Genomic DNA, 16,721 nt, shown 5'->3' with positions numbered 1-16,721 from the left:
TTGCAGATAATATTCCAATGAATGAGATGACCAAGCAAGTTGCTCAGCTTTCTGTTTCACTTGTGGATGGGAGTTACACTGACTTGAAAAAAACTAATGTTGATTCCAAATGTTTGCCTGGGGAAGAATTTATTCTTGCCGACAACTCTGCCAAGCCTTTTAGTAGGATGGGTAAAAGAATGCATGTTCCAGACTCAAAAAGATTTGTGGATAAGGAAATAAGTAATTTGATAGTTCATTCAGGTGATGATAGAGAAACAGATGCTTCTGTTGGTGCAGATATCAATTCTTGTGTCAACTTTGATCCTAAACTTGTTGGCCATATTGCTGGGAAAGTTGTGTATTCTGATCCTGTGAAAGAAATTGACTCCAGGAAGATTTCTCAGCCAGTTGATCTTTGTCTGGATCTGGATATCCCAAGATTTGAATTAAATGCAGTACAGGCGGGAAAGGATTCGCCTCTTGTCAATTCAAAAGCTATGGAGCCTAAGAGCGAGGAAACTGATATCAAGTGCCGTTTAAATTATTTAAATCTGAATTCCAAAGAAAATAGTTCTCTCACCTCTGAGCTTCATTCTTCTCTTGGGAGCTCATCTTATGGAGGTGCAAGTACGAAAGAGAATGATGGGGAATGGGTTATAAAAACTAATGATGCAGTCTTGAAAGAGCTCGTAAGCGAAAATAGAGGTGATCAGGAGTCGGCTTTCCTCGTTTCAGCTAGACGTCAACGATCATTCTCCATAAAAACAAGTCTCTCTGGTCCGAAAAGGAAAGTCATTCAACTCAGCTTACCGGTTGAAAATCGGTCTAACGCTTTGAGATTGGATGATGGAGTAAAAAGATTTAAAACTGTGAGGCTTGATGATTGGTATAGACCTATTCTAGAGTTCAATTACTTCTCAACAGTTGGTTTGACAAGTGCAGGCGAAGGAAATAATGATAGTTTGAGTAAATTAAAGGAGGTTCCTGTTTGTTTCCAATCTGTTGATGAATATGTTGAAATTTTTCGTCCTCTCATATTGGAGGAGTTCAAGGCACAACTGCAGAGTTCCTTTCAGGAGATGACTTCTCCAGAAGAGATGTCTTGCGGCAGTCTTTCTGTAATGTCAGTCGAAAGAATTGATGATTTTCACTTTATTCGCTGTGTTCACGAGGATGTTGATTCATCTGGTTCTAAAAGCTGCTCAGACAATGATCTTATTTTGCTTACAAGACAGCCTCTGAGGAATTCTTGTCCTGATATTCACATGGTTGGAAAGGTGAAGTGTGCTTCTTGAGTAGAATTTTATCATGCTGTGATTAGTTATTGGTCGATGTTTAAATTAGAGAAAATTACAGCCCAATACCTTTGGGCCATCTAGTTTACAAAATATGTAGGTAGTGTATACATAATACCTATACATATAATATACATATCTATACTTACCCATACATATGAATATACATATGTATACACAGCATATATACACATTACACCATATACAACTGAGTGAAATATGTAGTGTATACTTCGACCATGTTTGGTAGGGTGGTAGTCCGTCCGGCCTTGCTGTATGGAGCGGAGTGTTGGCCAGTTAAGAACTCCCACATCCAAAAAATGAAGGTGGCAGAAATGCGGATGTTGCGCTGGATGTGTGGACTGACCCGAGGGGATAGAGTTCGGAATGAGACTATCCGGGAGAAGGTTGGTGTGACTTCAGTGGAGTGTAAGATGCGGGAAGCACGATTGAGATGGTTCGGACACGTGAAGAGGAGGGGCATGGATGCCCCGGTCCGTAGGTGTGAGAGGCTAGCGTTGGATGGTTTTAGACGGGGAAGGGGTAGACCGAAGAAGTACTGGGGTGAGGTGATTAGGCGGGACATGGAACAGTTACAGCTCACCGAGGACATGACCCTAGATAGGAAGGTCTGGAAGATGCGAATTACGGCAGAGGATTAGGGCCAGTTCGGGTCGCTAGTGTAGGGAATTAATTGGTGGGGGTGTATTCCTGTTATGATTCCGTATTCAGTGTTTCGTGTTCCGTGTTCCATGTTTATTACGAATCTGTGTGCTTTCCTCTGCTTTATATTCCTGCATTCCTGCTTTACTCTGTTTTATATTCCTTATGGGTGCCGTATCTATGTTATGTCATCTGCTTCTGTGCTGTACTATGTGTTTGTGTGATATCTCGTGACTTGAGCCGGGGGTCTTTCGGAAACAGCCTTTCTACTTCATCAGAGGTAGAGGTATGGACTGCGTACATCTTACCCCCCCAGACCCCACCAAGTGGGAATACACTGGGTTTGTTGTTGTTGTTGTTGTTATACTTCGACCATGTTTGGTAAACTAATTGCAACTATTCCTTCAAATTATCTTGTCTGGAAGAAATTAGTTGCTTTTGGTATGACCCCAGTGCATAAACTCTTAGTATATGTTTTTTCTTTAGGATATAATTGGGTATTTGTTGATCACTATTAATTCATTACGAGTGCGTTAATTCTTTTTGAATCCTACATTTCACTCTCTCTTCATTTGTTTGTTTGACTATTCGATATATTTACCTTTGTTTATTCTCATTTTTTTATACTGGTGTGTTTGAGCCAGCTTGCGAACGTCCTGATTTACTCCATGGGGTACCCGCTACCTCCCACAAGCCTAGGTAACTCTGCCCACCAACGTTTGGACAGATGGGAAGAAATCACCTCGTGTTTGACGAGTAAGGTGTGTACGTGGTCAGCTACTAGAGGAATGATTTAATGGCTGAGAATCTTAGGAAAAGAAAGGTTGTCCGTTTGAGCATGTGCTTCCTTTGTGAGGAGGCGGGTGAGGACGTGGACCATATTCTGTTACAATTTAGCCACGAGGTTATGGGAGGATATTTTAGATGGTTTAGAGTTGCTTGGGTTAAGACAAGAATCGTTAAGGAGTTGATATTCAGCTGGATGAGTGAATCTGCAAGAAGAAGGCACAAGGTTTGGGATGTTACTCCTCTTGCTTTGATGCGGGTCATTTGGAAAGAGAGGAATAGGAGAGCTTTTGAAGGAGCAGAGATGAGCTTTGCTCAATTGAGGAATATTGTCTGATTCCTTATGTATAGAGGATTGAGTCTCTTTAGTAGAGACTCATAGTATGTAGGTTTCTCCTCTTTTTTGGTATATCACTTGTATACGGCGAAGTTGGCCTTGTTATTATCAATGAAACCTTTAACTTGATATAAAAAAATTGCTGTGCAGACCTGCCCCGGCATGCACATGCCTTTTTGGGATAAATCTCTGAGCTGGTGAGATAACTTCCCAGCCAAATTTGTAATTGATGATAGCGTTCTGCTTTGTACATGTGTACTCCCATTATAATCTTTGTTTTGACTTCTGGTTGTTATTTGTCTGATGACTTGTACTTTGGAGTTTATTTAATCATACTGTCCGAGCTTTTGATTTCTTTGTAAACCGTGTACCATCTATTGGACATTTAGATGTGATCATGTGGATGCCTTGGTGTTGTGATATTCCCGACTGTTTGCAGGTTGAAAAGCGTGAAAAAGATTGTAAGAGGAGATCAAGCATCCTACTCATCAGGTTGTACTTGCAAAATAAACCTTATCTGATGCGAGCTCGAAAGTTTCTTGTTGAGAGAAGCAAATGGTGCATTAGTCGCCTAATGACCATAACTTCTCAACTCAGAGAATTTCAAGCATTGTCGGGCATTAGGGGAATCCCTTTGCTTCCTGTTATCTTGAACCCCACCTGTTATGATCATTATAAACATCACGGCGAGAGTTTCAATAAACTATCTAGACCTCTGCAGCAAGTCCTCAAATCGGCATATAATGACAGTCAACTGCAAGCTATCAGTTCTGCTATTGGACCTTTTGATCCTAAAAAGGATTTCCAATTATCCCTAATACAGGGTCCTCCAGGTGTCATTTTTATTTCTTTTCAATCATTGTGCTATGAAAAATACTTTTTTGTTATTCTGTTCATTGTTGGACAACTGATATTAGGTACGGGGAAGACCCGGGTGATTGTGGCTATTGTCAGTTCGTTGCTTTCTTTCGCCCAAGTGGACGGCAAGAGATCATCAAATGGAGGCCTAAAGTCTACTGGAGTGTCTGGCACTGCTTCAAGACAGCGTGTTTGTCAAGCTGCAGCTGTTGCTAGGGCATGGCAGGACGCAGCCTTGGCTAGACAACTCAACGATGATTTAGAGAATGATAAACTAATGGGAAACTGCAGTAAAAGAAGAATACTCATCTGTGCACAATCAAATGCTGCAGTAGACGAACTAGTTTCCAGAATAACCAGTGAAGGCCTTTATGGAAGTGATGGGACCATGTACAAACCTTATATCGTTAGAGTAGGTAATACGAAAACAGTTCATCCTAATTCATTGCCGTTCTTCATTGATACACTTGTTGATCACCGCATAGCTGAGGAGAAAATGAATGCAACCGATTCAAAGAATGATGCCGATGAGGATACTTTGACATGCTTGCGGTCTAATCTTGAGAAGTTGGTTGATACTATCAAATGTTACGAAGCTAAAAGAGCTAGTTTACGGGATGGAAATTCTGATTCCAACTGTTTATTGGAAGGAGACACTGATAAAGCAAATAATGCAAGGGAAATGTCTGATGCAGAAGTTGAAGCAAAGCTTAGAATATTATATGAGAAGAAGAAATCAATATACATGGATCTCGCTGCTGCTCAGGCACGGGAGAGGAAAGCTAATGAGGAAACAAAAGCTCTTAGACACAAATTAAGGAAGGCTATACTAAAAGAGGCTGAGATTGTGGTGACTACACTGAGTGGCTGTGGTGGAGATCTATATGGGGTTTGTGCAGCATCTATGTCTGGCCAGAGGTTTAGTAGTTCATCTGAGGGTGTCCTATTTGATGCAGTTGTGATTGATGAAGCTGCTCAAGTATGGAGTTGTTTTTCGTTTGTTCTTTCGTTTTTCCTGGTTTCTGTGTCTTTCTCAATTTGATGTTTATAGGATGGATCACCATTCAGGATTGCCTAATAATATGCAGTTCGCAACTTGCAGGCTCTGGAACCCGCTTCCCTCATACCACTTCAACTATTAAAATCAAAGGGAACTAGATGTGTGATGGTAAGCTTAGGATGCATATATTTGTAATTAAGGTTAATAATATTTACTGAAGAGTAATATTGGTGTTGAAGGTGGGTGATCCAAAGCAGCTTCCAGCCACAGTTCTCTCCAACATTGCCAGCAAATTTTCTTTCCAATGTAGCATGTTTGAACGCTTGCAAAGGGCTGGTTATCCTGTTAACATGCTCACACAGCAGGTATTTTTCACTCAAAACTTTTAGACCTTTTAGTTCCAAAATATATTACCTGAGGTGGCTATAAGTTGCATGAGTTAGCAGCGATTTGATGTGAGATGAAAGAACTGTTGCTGTTACAGGTCTTACGGTAATTTCATGCTTCAGTTTCCTTGTCAGCTATCAGCCGTTCATATTATTTGCACTTGGTCAGCAGTAACCGTTATGCATCGCATCATTTGTATCTAAGAAATGGATAGTGTCTGAACTGTTGTCAATCACCAAAATGTTAACAAACATGATTCTTTTTATGCCTACAGCCTACCAAATATCAAAAATAAGCATCCTGCCTGTTGTTGTACAAGTGTTTTTTTCATGTTTGCTTTATCAGCACCTATAACCTAGCGGTCATCTAATGGTTTCTTTAAATGGCAGTATAGGATGCACCCAGACATATGCCGCTTTCCTTCTTTCCATTTTTATGATGGTAAGTTGGTTGATGGAGACCAGTTATCCAGCAAAGTTGCATCATTTCATGGGACTAAGGCCCTAGGTCCCTATGTCTTCTTTGATGTTGTGGATGGGAAGGAGCTCCATGATAAAAAATCTGGCACATTATCCCTCTACAACGAGAGTGAGGCTGATGCTGCAGTTGAAGTGTTAAGATTTTTCAAGAGAAGGTACATTTCTTTTGGTCTTTTTGTTCTGAAATTTTACTTTCGTTGTTTCTGAGCTTTATTTCTTATGCCATGCTTAGGTTTCCTTCCGAGTTTGTTGGTGGAAGAATTGGTATTATAACTCCTTATCGGTGTCAGCTTTCTCTGTTACGCTCACGGTTTTCAAGTGCATTTGGATCTTCTATCACCGCTGACATGGAGTTCAATACAGTCGATGGTTTTCAAGGTCGAGAAGTTGATATAGTTATACTCTCCACAGTGAGGGCATTCGAGGCATGCTCGAATGCAACACAGGTTAATTCTAGCCGTATTGGTTTTGTGGCCGATGTAAGGCGGATGAATGTTGCTTTGACTAGGGCAAAACTTTCTTTGTGGATCATGGGGAACACAAGGACATTGCGGACGAACCAGAACTGGGCAGCTCTAGTGAAGGATGCAAAAGAACGAGAGTTAGTGATGTCACTTAAAAGACCATATAATGCTACTTTTAAATCATATGATCAGGAGAAACACTTCACTTTAGAGAAACCAGAAAATTGTACAAGGAAGTTGAAGCATGTTAAAGCAGCTGAAGCTACATGTGAGCATGGGGATAGACAAAAGAAGAACGTAAAGCATGTGACAGAAAGGAAAAGAAAAGACACCAGCTTTGGAGCTCCATTTGACACTCCAATACGTGTTGATCTGTATGGAAAAAATGTTGAGGGAGTACAAAGATCTAAAGATGAAAGTAGTCTTTTGTTGAAAAAGGATCTCAATAATTATGATGGCAGAAATAGTAAGAGTGCGCGAATTTTACTTGGGGAAAATCAACCAGAATCAAGTGAAAGTTGCGAAAAGATCAGTAAGAAGCACGGGAAAGAGAGGAAAGCTCACGGGCTTCACGGAAAACAATGTGACAGCTTGGATAGTAACTTGGGGAATTCAAAAAAGTCAGGGAGTGATTACCATAAACATTCTGTATCTGTTGCATCTGAAAGATTTCAAGTACCTTCAGAACGTGATGATAAATTGCAGAATACGAGAGGTTGGAAGAACCCTGCTAAGACAACTGTTATGCAGAAGAATGTGGAAGCCGAGGTTGAAGCTTGTAATCAAGTTAAAAAACCTGATCACATGATATCAGAGAGGAAGCAACAACGTGATGCTGTTGATGCTCTTCTTTCTTCAGCACTAATATCTTCGAACAAGTCTAGGTCTTCACTAAGATCTTTGCCTGCCAAAAGGACGAGTTCACCAAATGCTGGAGGCCCTCCAATTAGACCACCTAAGAAAAATAAGGTAAACGTCTCTAAGTCATTGATCAAGTTCGGAAGATGATCAGAAGTTACATTTTCCTCATTCTATCCCATAATAAATGCTGTCTGACCAAGTGAAATCATTAGGCAGTGAAGTTGTTTGAAAATAATCTTAGATGGTCATCATTAGCTATATGAGAAATATGAGCTTTTCAAACTTTAAAAGAACCATTAGTTATAACTTCTAACTAATTAAGTACATTCAACCTAAGATGGGGGAAGTAACAATTTAGCTTTTTACCATCAACAACAACAACAACAACAACGATTGAACCTCAATCCCAAGCTAGTATGGCCAACTATATCAATTCTCAAATCTGTTTCTCCGGTTGCACCCATTTCATATATTGCCTTACTTCTACTAATCCAGAAATTTCCTTTGAGGTAATTATTGTACTCACAAAACAATACAAAGGGAGTGCTTTAAAAACTTTACACGTGAGCAATAAACTAAAGTATGACCCTATGCTTAACATAGATGGATTCTATGAACTGTAATAAAATTTCTGCCTTGTTAGCATATTCCAGTTTACACCAAGATTGAAACAGCAAAGGAAATTCTAACTTATAATCCTCAGTAATAATCTGTGCAGCTCTTCAAAACACCCTGGAGTTCCTAAAATTATTACTTTACTAATCATAAAATTATATTCTCTAGCATGCTTCTCTGTAGTATAAGTTTTTTCTTGAGTTGGTAGCTGGTTTCATCAATTAACACGCATTATCTGGAACTAGCTTGCGATATAAGATTTTATCTCCTCTATACATTGATTAGCTCATCCATAAACAAATAAGGACTCAAGCTAGAACTTTGATGTAAATGTACTATTACGTAAAACGTAAAATTCCTGTGTATCTCCTTAACTTCTCTCACCCTTGTGATGTCTGTACATATACATTGTGGCATATCTGTTATATACAAATTTGGAGTCCTCTAACACACACAAAAGACTTCTTGTGCAATATCAAGTGGATAAATTACAAATTTTTATCAATCTTCTTAGCGAAAATATAATCCCTGTTATCTACCAAGCATAAATCTGAATTTGATGTTTAAAATTGCAGAAGCGAGAAGAATTGAGTTGGAGGAACTAGTTTTTTATTAAATTTCAAACTCTTGAATAAATACAAGAGCAGTACTGTTGAAATAGAAAATAGGACGGCAATAGATCTGCTAACATGGCTAGAAAATAGGGACTATAACTGCTACTGGATAACAACGAGAAAAACTGGTCTCCTAGAAGTCTACTGAGGGCTTTGACTCTATCACAATCAGTTCCTTAGATGCACTAACATTTCCTCCTGGATCAGGAGCTGCTAACACCCAACTTTTCTATAAGAAATTTGGATCTGCTAGCATGAAATGACTTAGTAAAAATTTTTCCACTTGATTCTTTGTTTGCAGTACAATAATATCCCTTCACCACTTTTCTGCAGTTCCCTCAAGAAGTAAAACTTGATATTGAAATGTTTATTTCTTCCATGAAAGACTGGATCTTTGAGATATGGCTATGGCAGCTTTGATTATCCGCAAAAATCTCAGTACTTTCTTCTTTCTTCAGCTGCAAATCAATTATAATTTTCCAGTTTCCTAAGCACAAGTGCTTAATTAACAGCAGCTGTTGCTACCTCAAACTCTCGATTGTGCCACTATTTCTTGTTTCTTTGAGCTCCAAGAAAAACACTCATATCATCAGTTGACCGAGCTCAACCACTGTAAGCACTCACATGAAATAAGATGTCGGGCCTTGTTTTGATGTGAAATAGATCAAGTATCTAATTAAACGTCTCTATAATCCTTCATAAACTAATTCAGCTCCATCTTTTTTTTTTTTTTCAATTAAGGTAACATATATCTCTATCTTCCTTTCGCAGCTTTTTCTTTTGATTCACTGGAGTATTCACACTCTTTCAATCTTTCATTCTAAATCTCTTTAGAATTTTCTTCAAGTATTTCTTTTGGCAGAGAAAAAAATTCATTTTGAGTTTCCTTGATCCCCATTCCTAGAAAATAAGTCATCTTGCCAAGTTCTGTCATTTCAAAGACTTTCATTATCTCCTTCTTGAATACTTCAATTGACATAACATTATTTCCTATCACAAGTCATTCACATAAATAGAAGTAATGATAATGTTAGAGCCAACTGTCTTGACATAAAGAGTTGGTTCACTTAAGCTTTTCTCAAAGCCTAAGTCTTGCAAATGTTTATCGATCCTGCTGTACCAAGCGCTAGGAGCTTGTTTTAGTCCATTTCGAGCTTCATTAATAAGTAGACCTTCTCCACTAAAACCTTTTGGCTGCTCAACATAAATTTCGTCTCAGTACGCTGAAACCTTAATGTCCATTTGGAAAATTTTTCAACCTTTATGTGTTGCTGTAGCCAAAAGCATTCTTATTGTATCCATTCTTACTACTGGAGCAAAAGTTTCCGGTACTCCTCAGACCTGTTCATAGCCTTTCATCACCAAACTCTTGCGTCAATCTTCCACAACAGTGGATTGACTTGGAAAGCTATGTGTCCAGAAAAACTTATTCCCTGCATTTTAATTCTTAACATTTGATAATCAGACATGCTTCGTCTTCAAATAATAATTTGAATCCATTTTCTAGCAGTAGTCCACACTTAATAAATTCTGATCAATTTCACGAACAAATAAAGCTTCATGAGTAAGTTTTGTACATTTCTAACTCTCAATTGCTACCGTCCCCTTTTCTTTTTGTGGGATTTATTCTCCATTTCCAATTCTGATTCTTGGTTTAACTGATCAATCAATCCCTATAAAGCTTTTCATCATTGGTCATGTGGTTCGTACAACCACTATCAATAAGCCAACTTTCACTTGAACTATTGCTTGTAAAATAGGTAGCCACAAATAGTTGCTCCTCTTTGCAGATAATCTCAGCATGACCAAGTTTTTGACACTATGCATTTCATAGAAGGTTTTCTCCGAAACTTGAAGTGTGGATGATTTCTTGTCCCACAATCCTGGCAAGGAGGATATTTGCCTTCTTTGTTGTTACTGGTGACAATAGCATTATTTCTCATTGTTGTAGCTTCTTAGTTTCCCTTTTTTACTTTTCCTTTTTTTCCCCTGACACCCGAATCAAATTGCAGCTTCGGTTGAAAGGTTCCCTTGGCGGATCCTTCTTGCCTCATCATCCTTCTCTGTTCTTGTGCTTGCTGTGCACTCAACAACTCTGCCAAGCTAAGCTTTGACAACTTTTTAGTATTTTCCCACGAAGCAATTGTTGCCTCATATCTCTCATGTAAGGTTACAAGTATCTCTTGAACTATTCTATTGTCAATAAGATCATTTCCAAGTATTCTTACCTTATTTGCAATCCCAAACAACCTGGCTTAATAATCCTAAATGGTTTCCGTCTTTCAAATTCCTTCATACGCTGCATCTCGAATTCTCTAACTTACTTCAGTACTTTTAATTCCTCTAATTCTTTCATCTCCCTGACACACTTTCTTGAGGAAATCCCAAATTGCTTTGACTGGGTTACATGTCATTGTTCCTCCCTGACACACTTTCTTGAGGAAATCCCAAATTGCTTTGACTGGGTTACATGTCATTGTTCCTCTGAAATGGTAGCAGAAACTGCAACAAAGATACAGGCTTTTGGATTTTCTTGTTTTCTTTTTCTTTTTGTTTGGTTATGTTACTTTCAACTGTTGTAAAAGTATTTCTTTTTAGCAGTTTAGTTGGGAACTATATTACTATTAGATGGATTTAGTATTTTGGATTTCTTAAACCTAATCATCTGCTAGCATTCTGACTTCTCTATATTCAACAATAATGCCCTATGCTTAGGCCCGATTTTTTGATACAGTTTCCCTTCTTGCTTTGACTCACTATGTATAATCTTGGTTTGAATTTTCAAAAAGTAGGTATATGAATGTTGTTTATAGTGGTCTTGCAACAGTATGGTCCTTGGTGCTTTCTATATCTCATGATAATGTTTTACTTTTATAGAGCTAGAGGCAACTTCTGACTCAAGGAGTCATATTAATCAAGGTTATTATGAGAGAGAGGTGTGTGGTTCCAGAGGGGTCGGGTGTCACATTTGAGGCGTGCAAGGTGGGAATAGTTTCCTTCTTTGGAGTTCCCATTCAATGGAGATAGAGGAGTTTTCTTCTTCTTTTTGTTTCAACGAGGTTAAGTACTCCATAAGAAATCTTAAACATTGGAAGTCTGATGTTGTAAAATTGTTCAAAAGTGATCATCCTGTTTGTGCTTCCATTTCATGTTTTTTTGTTCTTGAGGCAGGTTGTGTGCCCTGAAACTAGTGTCTGGTGGCTATGATTGTTTTCACTGCAGGTTAAGTTCATATAGAACTGTGAGTCAAAAGGTGGATGGCCACAAATTACTCTTATTGCTTGTTACAATTTCTTTGGTACATGAATGGGCTGAACTGTTCTTTTCTTGTAAGATTAACATGGGAGATCCAATATAAAAGAAATATCCACGCATATATATACTCCCCTATGCTACATGCAACCCCTCGAGGCTGTGTGATTCTTTTTGGTAAATAAAACTTTTAAAACCGAATGACTAAAATAGCCCACTCTAACCTCCATTTGAACATATAGATCACTATAGCATATACCATCTATTTGAAACATGTTGAATGGCATGCAAAAGTAGTGGGGTAACATGGGAGTACCATTGAAATGTACGTATAGTGCACTTAATTATGATCACATGGGCAGGTGGAGTGGATCATGAGAGGAAGAGGAATTAATAACTTATATAAAGTGTAAGTTCCCCAAGAATGAATCTCTCACGTTATTTCAGGCTCCCACGTCTTACGCTGCGCAGCGGAACCCTCCTATTAATCTAATCATTCTTATTCCTATCATAACCTCTTTTGACTTTCCATCTTCATGTGCCTAACCCAACCCCCCCCAATCATTTAATATAATGGGGCCCTAGTTTCTTTATTCCCACCCCTTAGTTTCTTCATAATTAATATCTCATCATTTAATTAATAGTATTACTTTGTGACCATTTAATGTTTATGCAAAGAGTGGACGAGTCGGTCGACTGCTATAGTTACGATCCTGAAACAATTTAGAAGAAGCAACGGTAGAAAATACTCTCGTCATTCCATATTAGTTGTCCACTTTCACTGTTCCACACACTAAGAATTCATAAAATACGTAATTTTTACTAATTTGTCTTTAATCCATTCCTTAGAAAAGAAACTTTTTAAAACTTATAAACATGTTTAGGTTTTCAAAAATAATATTAATCATTGGGGCAAAATGGAAATTTGTTATTTAATTTTGTCTTGGTTTGATGAATGGACAAGTAATTTAAAAATAACTATTTAAAGGGGAACAACTAATATGGTAAAGAGAAAGTGGAGTTAGAAAAGAAAAAGGAAAGAGTCAAGTAATTTAATACTCCTACGGAATCCGTTTCGATTATATTATTAAAAATATATATCTCAAATTACTTATTACATTAAGATAATAGTAATTAAATTTTTTTCATTTTATTCCTACGATTAATATTCTTTGAAAGTGTAAAAACAAGTTTATAAAGTTCCAACAAATATATTAAGGTTGGGGTAAATTAGGATAACTATCTTTATCTATAATTCTTAAAAGAGCGTGCAAATGTGAAAGTAATTAACTACTTTCTCCGTCTCAAATTTTTTAATTTGATATCTCATTTTACTTGTCTTTTTAGAAAAGATAATTTTTTTTTTTATATTTTATCCTTTGTATTAATTATTTTTTCTTTAAATTAAAATGTAAATATCATTTAATAAGGGTACTATGGTAAACTAGCCATGTTATTTATTGAGTTAATACATAAAAATAACCCTAAACTTGACACTAAATTATAACTTTGACCTTAAACTTTGATAGTGCACAAATAGGACCTTTAACTATTTAAAACCTGAACAAATATGACCTCCAATTTTGCAACCCCATGCGTGAGTCTCACTCGCGCCTACGTGGAAAGGTAATTCAATCACACAGTGCAACGTCGTTAAAAGGGATGACTTGGAGAGAGGTCATATTTGTGCAGTTTTGAATAGTTAAAGGTCATATTTGTGCACTGTCAAAGTTTTGCTTTTTGTGCTAAAACGACGTCGTTTTTATCATTATTATTATTATTATTATTATTATTATTATTATTGTTATTATTATTATTATTATCATAATTTTTTTTATTTATTTCTATAATAGCAGCACCTAACTTTTTTTTAATTTAAAATTATTATTATTATTATTATTTTATTTATTTCTATAGCAGCAACACCTAGTTTTTTTTTAACTAAAAAAAAAAACAGCCACTAGCAGGGATCGAACCTGCACAGTAGGCTGAAGGAAGCGCCCAAGAAGAGCAAATAACACTACTGGGCTATCTAAGTGTCTTGTTTTATGTGGTTCAACATTAATATACATACATAAATATACATTTTCTATCTTATATATATACAACGTAAATTTTTTACCGAGGGGGTTCGGGTGAACCCCATGGCAACCACGTAGGTCCGCCCCTCATTAATTTAATAACGTTAATTTAATAACATTTTAATTACGTTAATTTGATAACGTTAATTTAATATATTACTGCTACTATCCTTAATAACATTAATTTAATAACGTTTTATTAAAACTATAATTTTTTTTATTATTAGTATAGTTTCATCTTTAATTTAATATTTAAATAAATAATATTTAGATATATTATATAACTTAAATTCGTCCTCTGCTTTATAATATATATACATACCCGCTCGATTTTTTCATATGAGGATGACTCGCGTAATTAATAAATCTTCAATATTGCTCTTTTTCTGCAATGACAAAAGAAATTAGATGTCATTTTCATCTTTGAGCCGAAAATAATGAAGAAATAATTGTGAAGAGTCATTTAAAGGTCATATTTGTGCAGTTTTGAATAGTTAAAAGGTCATATTTATGTATTATGCCCTTAGATTTTAAGCTGGACGAGCCCAGTTTTGCGTGTTGAACAAGCATTTTGCCACGTAGGATTGAAGGTCATATTAGTGCAGGTTTGAATAGTTAAAGGTCATATTTGTGCACTGTCAAAGTTTAAGGTCAAAGTTATAATTTGGTGTCAAGTTTACGGTCATTTTATGTATTAACTCTATTTATTATTTTTCTTAATCAATGTGCCACCTCAATTTGGGATGGGTAATTTGGGATGGAGGGAGTAATATCGGGAGAGAGAGAGTATGAAAAAGAATTACTCCTTTCATTCCTAAAATAAATGGTGTGTAGAGGCGGATTCAGAATTTTAAACTTGTGGGTGCCCAATGACTCCTTTCCTGCCACTAAGCTATCCCTTGGTTTAGTTATGGGTTCCCACCTATTAATATTTATAAGTTTTAGCGATTTTTCTATGTAATTTTAAGCCTTATGGTAGCGGGTGTGGGTTCTCAGGAACCCACATCTTCTACTCTACATCCGTGATTGATGATGTGTAAGATGATCAAAAAGGCATTAATGATGTTCTTCCACTTTTACTTTCTTTAAATAAAATTTCTTTTATATAATCAAGAAACTATTAAACATTGTATATATATATATATATAAAATATCAGAGGACCAGAATTAAAATCATGTAAATTATGTATAATTATCTGAGTGAAAAATTAGAACATATGATTGAAGTAGTTAATCAATAGAAAGTTGGAATTTCTTTTTTCTTCCGAGGTTAAGTTAGTAAAAACATTCTAGAAATGAACGGTTTGTTAAGAAATGCGTTTTTCGCGTTAAAAGTAGCCCTAATTTAGAAAAGAAAGGAGCAATAAAGGGGATTAGGAATGGGGAGTATTAGGTAACCACATGGCACAAGAAAATATGATGCCGCCCGCATGCAGAGGTGGAAGGCAGTTAATATATATGGATGAGAATACGGTATATACTGCTACAGTTTAGAAACTGGAAATTAAAGCCAGCCAGCTATAGCGTAAAAGAAGCTGCGTCTGAATTGACTATTGCAACTATGTTGTAATCTAATATTGACGGTGCATGGTTAATTAGGCACCAAACAAAAACCGAGAGACTAGCTGCTCCATTTATCTTTGTAGATTAATTTATTGATTGAGATTGCTAAAAATCATAATAATAATGATGATTGATGAAGGTAGTACCGTACCTATAGGCAACAGTTCATGATCTGCATTATTTAATTTTAATTTTATTATGGGCAGTACGTAGAATGATTCATTATTAATTAATTAAATTAATGGAATGGTAGCTATAAATATATGCATGGCCAGCTGCTAGCTATATATCTAGTCAATTGAAGGGAGTAATTAATTAATATGGATGCATCAAGCTATAAGCAGCTTCCTAGGTCTGGAAGCTCTAGTAATAAGATCAGACAAATAGTTAGGCTTCAGCAGCTGCTCAAGAAATGGAAGAAGATTGCAGCTGCATCCCCTTCCTCCATCCACCTTCAACGCAGTACCAGCACCAGCACCAGTACTAGTAATGGCATCAATAAGTTTCTCAAGAAAACCCTTTCATTCTCGGACAGGCTGGACAATAATATTGATGCTGCTGCAGTCCCCAAAGGGTGCCTTGCAGTATCCGTTGGGGAGGAGGAGAAGAGATTTGTGATCCCAATGGACTACTTGGCTCACCAATCATTTCAAGTCCTCTTGAGGGAAGCTGAAGAAGAGTTTGGTTTCCAACAGCAGGGAATCCTCAAAATCCCTTGTCAAGTCTCTCTCTTTGAGAACATCTTGAAAACCATACAATCTTCTCATCATCCTTCTAATTCTAACAATAAGACACAACAACCACCATTGTCCCCTAGTAGTACTGATGAGAATGATAATATCATTCACAACGTCGGCTGCTGCTCTCCAGACAATCACCAAAACATCATGCCTCCTCAATTGTGCAGTTGACCATCCATATCATCCATCAAATATTTTATTGTTGCATGTACTACTGCTTTTTCTCATTCATTTTCCCCTTATATTCATCAAGCATGTACTACCACAGAAGAGAAATCCAACGAATATTTACTGTTGTTATTCTTCGTCTCAACTTACCTACATCGATCTCATGCATGCATGCATGCTTTGTATTTCTTTTCTTCAATTCGTCTCTATTCTCCCTTCTCAAGTTATTCATATATATCTATATATATACTGACTATTCTCATTTCCTACATAGCTTCAAGGCAATAATATCTAAAGACTATCCTAAACTCGACACATTTTATTACCCTTTGAACTTGGTTATTTGATGCTCTTTACCATTCTGGACGCTAATGTGGCACTAGGCGATCCTTTTTTTTTTTTTTTTTTTAAAAAAAAATTCATTTGAAAACTCAATTCTTAATTAGGCTATTTTTCAACTTTAAATGATTTATTTATTTTAGTTGTATACATTTCTTCTCGTTTCAGCTTAACAGATAATGCAAAATTTACCCCAGTTTTGCATTTTTTTTAATTTGTCCATTGAATTCAATAATG

At 36.6% G+C, this 16,721-nt stretch overlaps 2 protein-coding genes across 4 annotated transcripts in view; both read left to right on the top strand.

Moving 5' to 3' along the window:
* LOC107861583 (helicase SEN1) overlaps nt 1-11,618 on the top strand; it is a 36,053-nt gene extending 24,435 nt beyond the window's left edge. For 2 of the 3 annotated variants that reach the window (XM_047410219.1, XM_016706858.2), the window contains 8 exons: nt 7-1,259; nt 3,503-3,896; nt 3,981-4,900; nt 5,024-5,089; nt 5,161-5,286; nt 5,698-5,942; nt 6,020-7,220; nt 10,354-11,165. In XM_047410219.1, the coding sequence (XP_047266175.1) occupies nt 7-1,259; nt 3,503-3,896; nt 3,981-4,900; nt 5,024-5,089; nt 5,161-5,286; nt 5,698-5,942; nt 6,020-7,220; nt 10,354-10,455 (4,307 nt within the window). In that variant the 3' untranslated portion in view covers nt 10,456-11,165. Of the gene's footprint in view, nt 1-6; nt 1,260-3,502; nt 3,897-3,980; nt 4,901-5,023; nt 5,090-5,160; nt 5,287-5,697; nt 5,943-6,019; nt 7,221-10,353; nt 11,166-11,218 lie in introns of those variants that run through there. The other variant, XM_016706859.2, reaches the window with a different exon arrangement.
* A 3,168-nt stretch (nt 11,619-14,786) lies between these two features.
* On the top strand, nt 14,787-16,277 carry LOC107865784 (auxin-responsive protein SAUR32). The gene has a single exon (XM_016711970.2). The coding sequence runs from the start codon at nt 15,558-15,560 to the stop codon at nt 16,146-16,148; it is 591 nt and encodes a 196-aa protein (XP_016567456.2). The 5' UTR covers nt 14,787-15,557; the 3' UTR covers nt 16,149-16,277.
* Nucleotides 16,278-16,721: the final 444 nt, after the last annotated feature.

The sequence above is a fragment of the Capsicum annuum genome, chromosome 3 (assembly GCF_002878395.1).
Source record: "Capsicum annuum cultivar UCD-10X-F1 chromosome 3, UCD10Xv1.1, whole genome shotgun sequence".
Classification (NCBI taxonomy): domain Eukaryota; kingdom Viridiplantae; phylum Streptophyta; class Magnoliopsida; order Solanales; family Solanaceae; genus Capsicum; species Capsicum annuum.
This window is presented reverse-complemented; position numbering and strand designations above follow the sequence as displayed.